Genomic DNA, 11482 nt, shown 5'->3' on the forward strand with positions numbered 1-11482 from the left:
GCCAGTACGCATGTCCATACTGCAGAGAGACCCGGACGACGAACGGGGGACGCCGAGCTGCAGACGACACCGCACACTTCTGTTTTGTTTTTTTTATTTTTGGGATCCTACACAGCAAGTGCCACATTACAGTCCCTCCATATGTAAAGTGAAATTTGTGAAACCTTGCAAAGTTTTATATTCAGAGTTTTATTTTTTGCTAAAATAAATCTTTTTTTTTTATAGCATTTTTGTGAAAGATTGTATTTTTAAATGAGTTTCAGCTGCTGTGAAAGAGAATGCTTTCAAATCAATGAGACTGCTCCTATTTCAGTGTCTTTGATTTAATCTGCACTCATTTTTAAATTAATTTGTTCTTTTTAAATTTGATGTTGTGATGTTTATACCTTTAAATAAAGTATGTGAAATATGTTTTTGACATTTTGTCCTATATTTATTGATAACTGCCCAAAGTTCACATTTCTGTTTCATTTATGTCATGTCCTTTTTAAAAATGAGATTGGGAAAAGTGTGTGTGTGTGTGAGAGTGAGGCAGGGAGACAGGGCATGAATAGACAGGTGAGATCAGACCTCGTGGGAATAAATCCACGCACACACTGGGAGAACGTGCAAACTGCTGACGGGAAAGGCCCTGTTGCTATCTGAGCCATAATGTCCTGGCTGTGAGGCCAGAGCGTGAACCTGCACGGACAGACTAGCACTGGATTTTCGTGTTTTAAATCAACTCTTGTTGGGCAGAACTCAAATACTCTGGCGAAACACGCTTGATACATGAGAGGCGCCATCAGCAGGACAGCCCGCCTGTCAGGTCTCTGAACCCTGCAGGAACCACATAGTGCACCACGGTGCTGCAGCAGCATGGAGGAGGCATCATCAGAGCGTGCCTGCTGCAGCCCAGTGCCTCCTCCAGACCTGGATCCACAGAAAGCCTCTGGGATGAGCGGGGAGGCCCGGAGAGGCTCCGCCGTGGCTTGGTTTGGACGCTGACGGCTGTCATGGCTTTCCCCAGTTAGCTCCAGTCACTGAGGGAGGGCGGAGGTCAGAGATCAACTGTGATGAGTTTAATTTAAAAAAAAAAGAAAAAAAAGACACTTGAAGTATAAATCAAGTACCCTAAGTAGTAGTTTTATTCATTTTTTTCCCTTATTCATAGGTTAACTGGCGTTCATGGAAAAATCAGTGAACCTGTAAACATCTGGACCAGCTGTCTCTGTCAAAGAGAGCAAGTCTGGGATTTATATACAACTGTCACTGCTTTATCCACAATGCAACATACGTACAAACACATTATATAAAAACAGTGCAAATATTCTCAATTTCAGAATTATTTTTTACTGTATTTATCAGAATGATCTTTATGAGGAAGATAAAGTTTATTAAGGTTTAATATTTTAATCTTAATAAATCCTTTTGAAAATTACAACGAAGACACAAATAAAACATGACTTAGAGCTGCTGAGGAAGAAATAAAAGTATTTTAAAAACATGTCCTTCTCACCCACAATGCTTAAAAATCATCAAGAAATAAAGATAAGTTAAAAAAAAGAAACTATTCTTATTTCATTGAGGAATTCGGGAGCTGTTCAGATGACATGAAAACCACCTGGAAGTCAGATTCTCCTCCAGCCTTCTTCACAGTGTGGAAATCCTCCAACGATCCGGTTCTCAAAGCTCACACCCAGGATTTGTTTGGCAGCAGCGGTTATGACCGAACACACAGAGCAGCTGGCGTCCAGCGAGTGTCTGAGAGGTTTCCAGGGCGTCTCGGCCTTTAAACCCCCGATATCTGAGAAATTAGTGCCATTACTGGCGCGTGATCTCCTCAGGCAGCAGCTTCATTTCTACCCTTCCTGAGGGTTTGAGGTCTACTGGAAGCTGAGGACCCTGATTGATTATAACAACTGTTGTCAGGAATCTAGAAAAATGTTTGAAAACTTTGTACACAAATAGCTTCTTTTTTTTTTTTTTACCCATTTGAATTCAATTCTCTGCAAGCACCAGGGTGGCTCTTGAAACCAAAAGCCATTTGGAGAGCTGAGCGAATACTTTTAGCAAAATGATGAACAAAAGGTTCACTGATATGAGTGACAGAGGTCAGGAAGTGTTCCTGGTTTTGGTTCACTCCATTCACTGTTTCAAGAAACCAAACAGATTCACTCTAACCGTGTCAATGTGCAACCGAACAAGGATAAAAAAAAAAAAAAAAACAGACCTAAAGACCAGGAAAATCAGGTCTTAAATGAAAGGCACAGTGTTTTTTTTGACACTGTTAACAGTTTCCCGTGTGTCAAACCTGCTGAATGAACACACTTCATGAACTTAAAGCAATACTTCAACATTCTGGCAAATTGGCCCATTTAGTGCAATTCCTTAGTCATTAGAACAGCATACTTACTTTTTTTGTGAGGGCGAGCTGTTGTTTATTCAGAGTTGAGTCGGGGAAGGTTTTCGGGACGGACACAATGGAGGTGAACGGTGTTTTTGTTCCCCCTCGTCAAACTCATCAAATACACAATCCAACAACCCCCAAACACTTTGGTGGACACGTTATAATCCGCACATTCACTACGCTGTGAAATATTAATGCAAAATTGCCAGACTGAGTTGTTTATGTGAAGATTGCTAAGACAGAACTACTTACTAAATATGGCGTCTGGGCGTAGTGATTTCAAAAGAAAAAGTAGTTCCCAGTATTTGCTTCAGTGTCATAACGCTACAATATTATTTGTTGGTGTTCCACAGCGTAGTGAATGTGCAGATTATAACGTGTCCACCAAAGTGTTTGGGGGTTGTTGGATTGTGTATTTGATGAGTTTGACGAGGGGGAACAAAAACACCGTTCACCTCCATTGTGTCCGTCCCGAAAACCTTCCCCAACTCGCCTCTGAATAAACAACAGCTCGCCCTCACAAAAAAAGTAAGTATGCTGTTTGAAATGACTAATGAATTGCGCTAAATGGGCCAATTTGCCAAAATGTTGAAGTATCGCTTTAAGCACTTCAGAAGTAACAGTTTAGAACTGTCACAAAGCTGCAGTTTGCTGTGAATGCCCTGTAATGTAGACTCGATGTAGTGTGAGAGGTGCCAGTTTCCTCTGGAGTCCTTCCTTCAGACGACTCTGCGGAATTTGACCTAAAATAAATACCCCTGAATTAAATGAAAGAAAGAGTTACGGAGCTGTGTCAATAATAAAGAGTGGTGCGCGGTGTCTTCATGGGCCGGCCGTCCCTCTGAACGAGGATTCGATCTGCTCCAGGGTCTTTCCCTTGGTTTCTGGGACGAAGGCCATGGTGAAGACCACGTTTGCGATGCAGCAGCAGGCAAACAGCCAGAAGGTTCCGGCGCTGGTCAAAACATTCTGTAAAGACATCGGGCCAGCATGTCTGAGTCGTGGTGTGACAGTCTCAGAGAAGACAGACGAGCAATCAGAAGGAATAAGCGTGACTCAACTACAAAACTACTGATATGATGTGAACAGAGTCACAATAAAAACCATCGAACCTCTAACAAAGTCCATTTATTGACCACAATAGTTTTAAATGACCTTTCTAAGAGAGCTCAGAGTGTTAAAAATGAAACTATTGTCTCTGCTGTATTAAGAGTCACATCAGGAGTTCCCCAAGGTGCTATACTGGCTCCACTTCTGTTTACCACTGATGTGAACCTTTAACTTTCAGACCTCATGTTGAGACCCGGGTGAAGCAGCTCAAGCTGGAGACAGGTGCTACAGGGAACCCCAGGAGAGGCCTTTAGTGTATGACGCTGAGGCCTTCCTTTGAGAAATGACTGCTGTTCATTTCATGATGAATGGTCTTCTAGTGTTTGTTAAATGGAAGTCGGTCGATGCTCCTTTAATAAAAGAGATCCAGTAATCTCAATAGGACTCGTGGTGCTGAAGTCTTACCATCAGATCTTGGAAGGTTTTGGTGACGACGAAGGCCATGCTCCAGTTAGTGAGGACACACACGGCGCTGGCGAAGCCCCGCACCTTCACCGGGAAGATCTCCGACATGACGAGCCACGGGATCGGACCCCATCCGAGGGCAAAACCTGAACGGGACACGACAGCGGCTGTCAGCATGCAGGCGACGGATGGACACGCACGCACGCACGCACGCACGCACGCACGCACGCACGCACGCACGCACGCACGCACGCACGCACGCACGCACGCACGCACGCACGCACACACACACACACACACACACACACACACACACACACACACACACACACTGGCTGAGCCGTGGGTGTTGGCTGATCTCCTCTGATGGGCGGAGCCTGGAACCCGCTCTCGCTGCTCTGCCGCTCTGCCTCTCTCTCTCTCTCTCTCTCTCTCTCTCTCTCGTCACGATGACGAGCAGCCATGAGCCCCGGGAGCTCACCCGTGATGAAGACAGCCATGCTGAGCAGGGCGAGCCAGGCCAGGTCGGCATGGGAGCCTTCGCCCGCTGCACTCTGCGCCTCCACCAGGTAGAAATAAACTCCGAACGCCGCGGTGCTGACTGCCATGGCGACGCCTTGAGGAGCAGGTTCAGACAGAAGAACATCACCTTGGATCACAAACACTTTCTGAAGCTGAATCAATTCACCACCGAGAAGCTGCTCGATACCAGATATGATGAGGAGGACCTTCCTGCCAGCCTTGTCCATGATCAGCGCCGCCACGGCAGTGAAAACCACCTGAATCAGACCCACGATGACCGAAGCCAGGTCGCTCTCCTGAAAAAACAACCACAAGTGTCCTGACAGCTCACAAGACGGTTTTCACCCCAGATAAAGCCGAGGCCAAATACTGGTTATTGGTTTCAACAATGACATTCACTTCAGAACCATTTGTGGCTCAAAGCTTGCATCAATGTGAAATAATTATTAATTATTAATGAATTAATCTGTATCTCTGAGTCCCAGCATCTGAATATGGACTGAGCTTGAGAAGTATTGATATTCTTCTTTTAACTGAAGAACAAATCTAGACGTTCACCTCAGAGGACTTCAAACTGAAAAAATAAATAAGATTTAAAACAGGGGTGTTCAACACATTTCAGTTCAGGGGCCACAAATGTGTGGACTGAATGGGTGAAATAAAGGCCATAATGGTCTTTAAGTTCAGGTTTTCCTTTGTTGTGGGGCAACAGTTATGAATGGAAATGACTACAATGTCAGAATAAAGTCTATTTTAATGAAACTGTCTGGTGCAAAGTAGACTGAAAAGTCCATAAACCCCTAAAGCGGTTGCATTATGGGTGTTTTTACTGACTCCCCCTGACAGCATGGCTCTGAGGCTAATGCTAGTTTAATTATCAGTTATTTTCTTGTTGGTCTGGCGGGATGCGTTGGAGCTTCATACAGGCCGATTTCGGCCCACAGGCCTTATGTTTGAGCCGCCCTGTTTTAAAGTGCCCATCCTGTAGCTCCTGTGAATAAAGAGGAGGTGGTACCTTAAAATGTGCCTGTTCAAAGATGTTTTCGGCGTAGAACATGATGGCATTGATCCCGGTCATCTGCTGGAAAACCATCAGCATGACGCCGATCAGCAGGGGCTTGAAGACGCCAGGATCCCTCAGGTCCCGCACGTGGAAACTGGAGCTCTGGGCAAACAGGACACCTCTGAGCTGGGAGGGGTCCTCAGGTATGTGTGTGTGTGTGTGTGTGTGTGTGTGTGTGAGTGTGTGTGTGTGTGAAGCCTCAGGTTCACCTGCTCACTACAGGCCTCCTCGATGCGGTTCCGCTCCCACTGGATGGGGGCGTCGCTCCCTCGCAGGAAGCGCAGCGCCTCCTCGGCCTCGCGCTTCTTGCCCTGCGACAGCAGGAAGCGTGGCGTTTCGGGCATGAAGCACATGCAGACCAGGAGCAGCGTCGGAGGGGACGGAGCCGCAGATGGCCAGCCAGCGCCAGTCCACGAACAGACCTGAGGAACGAGGCCGCCGGTCGCCAGAGGAGAGCAGAGAGAGAGGTTTAGGGATACAGCCGGTTTCACTGAAAAGCCTGTTTCAACGCTCAGTATGTATTCTTCCCTCTTTCTTTTCCAGAAAACGCTGTACGAGCAACTTGAACCATTTTAGTTGAACCATTTTTGAGTAGCTCTACACATCTTTCCTCTTTTCGCTGTTTTTGGACTAAATTAAACCAGTTTGAAAGTCAGTGTGTTTCGCAAATAAAACCAAAACGAACACGTTTAGAAGTTGTGATTGTGCAGTGAGGACTTCCAGCTTCCAGTAACAACCGGCTGGAGAAACAACGTAAACATGTTGCACACCGACTGTTGACTGCGTGGATACGAGGCGCTGCTGAGGTAAAGTTCGGGTCCCGTTTACACCACAGCGTTTTCGTCTACACGTCAACGGCATGAACGCTGAAAGTGTGTCTCATAAACACACGGAGAGGAAAGCTGACTGGAAGCCGCTGGCGTGTGGCCAGGCCCTTCTTCAAACCTGCTGATTGGACAAGAGTGACGCTGAAGTGACTGACCACAGGAAGCGAATGGCAGTTCGGCGCCACACACCAGAAGAGCCACAACACACTGAGACAGCCGGCGTTCACAAGAAAACAGGAACTGCAGGAGGCTAGCGAGGGCAGCAACAACATGGGTCTGACAGGCAGGGAGTCACCTGACGGTTGCAACACCCAGATTGAATTTCATGAATGAGCAGCGGTGTCTCTGCTGCTGGGGCTGCTGGGTATGAATGAATGAATGAATGAATTTATTTATTTTTCGAACATGTATAAAGTGAAAGAAAAAAAAATAAAAGGAAAGTTAATGCAAATCAAAGAAAAAAGAAACAAACAAAAAAAAAAACAAAACAAAAAAACAAAAAAAAACAAACAAAAAAAACAAACAAAAAAACAATATAACAGCATAGTTCGAAAAAAGGAGTAGGAAGAAGTAAAAACTTTTTAGAGATTCCTACCCCTTTTTAACTATGAACAAGTTTTAAAATCATACATCATAGGACATCACATAATATATGTATACATATACCGTGCAGATATCCCTATAAATACATAATTTATACCCACACATACCATATAGTTATCCCCATAAATATATACTATATAACAGAATAATTATAATATAACTACAGTATAACAGCAATATATCAATTTCCACTATATGTATAATACTCAACACCATTTGTTATCATCATCCAGAGTTCCAGACTTCCTCCTCCATATACTTATTAAGAAATATTTTTTGTACTTTTTTTAAACAGATTTATGTTGCTACTTTGTTTTATTTCTGTCTCCAGACTGTTCCACAGAGCCACTCCACAGCTTGACATGCACATACTTTTCAGTGTAGTTCGAACTTTTGGTTTTTTATAATTCAGGTCTCCTCTTAGATTATAACCACCGTCCCTTTCCGCAAACGTCCCCTGTATATTTTTTGGCAGTAAATTATTTCTTGCTTTGAACATTATTTGTGCTGTTTTGAATTTGACTAGATCCATGAATTTCAACAAGTGTGATTTTATGAATAGTGGGTTTGTGTGGTCTCTGTATCCTGCATTGTTTATTATCCTAATTGCTCTTTTCTGTATCGTGCATATCGGCTGTAGAGTGGTTCTGTAGCTGTTTCCCCAGACCTCAACACAATAAGACAGATATGGCAAAAAAAGTGCGCAATATAAGGTGTGCAGTGACTTAATGGGTAACGGCCGCTCGGACTAAAACGGAACCAGAAGCAACGGCTGCTTCACTAAAAGGTTAATGATTGTCAGGCAGGAGGCTGTAAACACCAGATAGAGGTCACGTACCTGCAAGGTAAGCTCCCATGATGCCGATCACCACCATGAGCTGCACACAGGAGCCTAACGTCCCACGAACCTTCTCATGAGCCATCTCAGAGATGTAGACCTGAGAGAGACACAGAGACGGGGGATGGGTCTCCTGCCGCCGGCAGCTCCATAATGTCCAACACCAGAAGCTTTGGGGTCAGAACAGGAAGTGTAACAGGAGGGACTTACGGGGACCACCAGCGACGTGACCCCGCTGGCCAGGCCCGTCAGCACTCGGCCCGCCAGGAGCATCGTGACGTTCTGAGCCGCGACGATGACGGTGAAGCCGAAGACGAAGGGCAGCGAGCAGAGCATGAGCGTCAGCTTCCTCCCGAGTCTGTCCACCATCCAGCCGCCCAGCAGGCCACCCACCGCCGCTCCCACCGTCACGATGGACTGCCGGCACAGGAAGGACACGGCGCCACGTCAACAGCGGTGGGGGCGGACATTGACTAATATTACAATTCATCCAAACATCCAACAACATGCTTTTGGTCAGCAAACATAAAAAGCCGTCAACCAACCCCAAACCAGGAGGCCTGCACGGCGTCGAGCCTCAGCCGGGTCTCGCTGGTCCTGCTGAGGTCGGGGATGACAGGAGAGCTGTAGCCCAGCACGAAGCCGAAGCTCAGCGGACCCAGCACCGACGCAAACGTGGCCAGGTACAGCTTGCTGTTCTTCACTTTGCTGTGGAAACAGTCGGGAACAGAGACGGAGGTCAGGGTGGCGGTACGTCTGGGGGCGCCAGACAGAGTTCCTCCCTGGACTAACTCCCCCTCAGCTGGTCTCTGTCACAACCCCCCCGAATCCAGTGTGTCCAGGCTCCTGTGTGACTGCTGTTACAAAAGAGTCCGACAGCCACTGAACAGGTTCAGAAACCTGTTTGGTTTTATCATTCCACTGATGGAACCAACTTGTTGCTCGTCTTAAGCGTCGACTCTGCAGGGCAAAGTTGTCAAACACGTCTTTCAATTCAACTTGATCCCAATGGGGCACATCATAGCATCATATCCTAAAAATACAGACGGAAATAGTTACAGGGGAAAACGCGTGACGACTTCTGGAGTCTTCAGAACAAGACCTGAAAGGTCTGCAGGGAAAACATGCAAACTCCACTCTGAAAGGTCAACAGCCAGAAGCATTGAGATAGGAGTGTGAAAATCTGTTTTTCTTTCAGGAGCATGACTGCACTGATCAATGCAAGTGACATTCAATAGGGAAACAACATCCACGTGATAACGAATGACGGAACCTCAATTCTACTGAGGAGACACTTTTTATTCCGATAGAAAAAAAGAAAAGAAAAAACAGGACTGAGTGTTTTAATAGATGACATGCTCGGAAGTCATTTAGTTTTCACTTGAGGAGTCCTTCACATGACAGCCTGCTGCTTTCAGCGCATTTTAATGGTTTGATTCTGTTGTGGACTCAATAAACTCAGAAGAATTTCATTACGAACAACTGAGAAAACAGTGATGCAAAACAAAGAGAGCGGACACACGGAGTGTGTTACAGAGAGTAGACCGGCTCGGATCGGGGTCTGTGTTACTGCAGCTCCCCCAGTCCGGACCGGGGTCTCTGTTACTGCAGCTCCCCCAGTCCGGACCGGGGTCTCTGCTCAGACTGACCTCAGATAAGCGTCCTGCTCGGACTGCGGTCCTGAAGGTTCCGCTCCCTCCGCGTCCAGCAGCCTGCTCGTCTCACTCTGGATGTCCATCTTGAGAGCGGCGGTCTCCCTCCGAGTTGATTTACTTTAAACACGGGTCACAAACAGGAACCAACAAAGGCACAGGTTGCAAACGGGAAACGAGAATCAGCTGAGAGAGCGGATCCGGTTCCGGGACACAACCTGCGCACTCTCGCGTTCGCTCCAGCCCGCACGGCTCTCGTTTCCTCTACGTGTAGGTGTTTCGGATCGACTGGTTTCCCAGCTAACTGGTGACCAACTTCCGGTGGCGTCTGTCGCTGATTCTTGCTACATAAATGTAACATTTATCATAAATGTATTCACGCGAATGTTTGACTGTACTATCGGCATATTATTTTTGGTTCCTTTGTAAATAGTTATAGAAATGACAATGAACAAATCCCAGAATAAAAAAAAAGTCATAATGGAAAAATGAAGCAGGTGATGATCAAGCTAAAGAAATTAACAAAAACAAAGGAAGTACATTTTAAACAAATAAAGATCCATCTGCTGAATTTGTGAGATGTGGACTTAATATTACAACAGTAGTTCTTTCTGTGACAAAAACAACTGAACTGTCACTGTAAATTCAGTAACGCTTTCAAATGTGTGTGTGTGTGTGTGTGTGTGTGTGTGTGTGTGTGTGTGTGTGTGTGTGTGTGTGTGTGTGTGTGGCCACCTGCCTGCCATTCCACTCTGATGAAAACTGCACCAACACCTTTTTCAGATGTCACATTCGTGGGAAAATAACAGTGTTGAAGTGGGAGAGAAGAAAAGTACCAAGCACCACTTCTAACCTCCACCCTGCTCCCAGTCCTGGTCCAAATTTGGCACTGGCCTCTACGAAAAGACTTTTCCCATCGGGACGTCAGGGCTGAGAACGTCAGGATTTTCCCACAGGAAAATAAAAACATCAAGTGTGACATAACTTCAGTTTGAGTCAAGCCATCAAAGGTAGGAGAGAGAGAACTTCATGGAGTTTAAAGTCTGATGTCCAGCAAAGCATCGGCATCATTGATGAAAAGAAAAGAGAATAGATGTGTTACTGATATTTGCTACGGCTGTGGTGAACTTGAGCAGCAGCAGCGCCTCCTGCATTAAAAGGTGTTTTCATAAAGTTCCACCTCGGGACCCATTTTCAGAAAGCTGTGTTTTCAGCTCCTCTGACTGCGCTGTGCACGCAGAAACCCAAAACTCAGCCAAAGTTTTGGTGTTTCACGTGAAATCGTTGCCGTGGAACAGGCCCTCAGTGTGACTTGTCTGCTGATTTGACTTTTGATCAACGTGCAGAAGACAAACGCAGCTGAGAGGCTGAACGTTCCTCTGTGGCCAGAAGAGCCTTCTGCATCGTCAGCGTTTATTTAAATACTTTTGTTTTTCTTTATTCGAGTGGATTATGTCTCTCTTGCCTGTTGCTCTCTGTCTCTGTGCTCCTACCCACCACCCCAACCAGAAACACCAGGGGGTCTCCTCGGAATCTGGTTCTAAGTCTGGTTCCAGAGTAAACCCTGTCTCTCTCATCAGCAGGTCACCTCAGCTGAGCATCTGCCTCAATCTCTGTCAATCCTCCAACTGTCTTCCAAATTCCCCCCCCCCCCAGATGTTTGGACATGTGGTCAAAAGCGGCTCCGTCCAGGATCGACTCCGTCCTCCGTCCCTCCGGAGAAAGTCCTTCTGTAATCAGCTCACATGATGTTCTGAGTCTGCATAAGCAAACATTCCCGCCGTGCTCACATGACGCGCCGGCGCAATTGATTAGGCTCACATGAAAGTTATTGATCGGACAGAGTGAACATCCTGCATGTGAACTTGTCTTTATGAGGGAGGCGGTTTTATATGTTCTGCTGTACTCCAAACTCCATACGCTCACTGGCATGAAACACACACGGTCCGAGGTGTCTGGTACCTTCCGAATGGGTCTCAGTTTTTCACATTACTCAGATAATCTAGAAGCAAAAAGATCACCGGGCTGTGTGTGAATGATTGAAGAGATAGCCTGTATGTGAAACGCTACTGA

The 11482-nt window shown here is 46.1% G+C and overlaps 1 protein-coding gene across 1 annotated transcript; it reads right to left on the reverse strand.

The window, feature by feature from the left end:
• Positions 1–2885: 2885 nt before the first annotated feature.
• Positions 2886–9572, reverse strand: LOC115385737 (solute carrier family 2, facilitated glucose transporter member 8-like). Its single transcript, XM_030087804.1, is given in 11 exon segments — positions 2886–3358; positions 3905–4050; positions 4386–4520; positions 4614–4722; positions 5442–5591; positions 5699–5866; positions 5868–5911; positions 7758–7857; positions 7968–8174; positions 8303–8465; positions 9407–9572. Coding segments are annotated over 11 exon segments (1458 nt in total). The 5' UTR covers positions 9496–9572; the 3' UTR covers positions 2886–3211.
• Between the last annotated feature and the right edge of the window lie 1910 nt (positions 9573–11482).

This window comes from Salarias fasciatus, unplaced genomic scaffold (assembly GCF_902148845.1).
Source record: "Salarias fasciatus unplaced genomic scaffold, fSalaFa1.1, whole genome shotgun sequence".
Lineage (NCBI taxonomy): Eukaryota > Metazoa > Chordata > Actinopteri > Blenniiformes > Blenniidae > Salarias > Salarias fasciatus.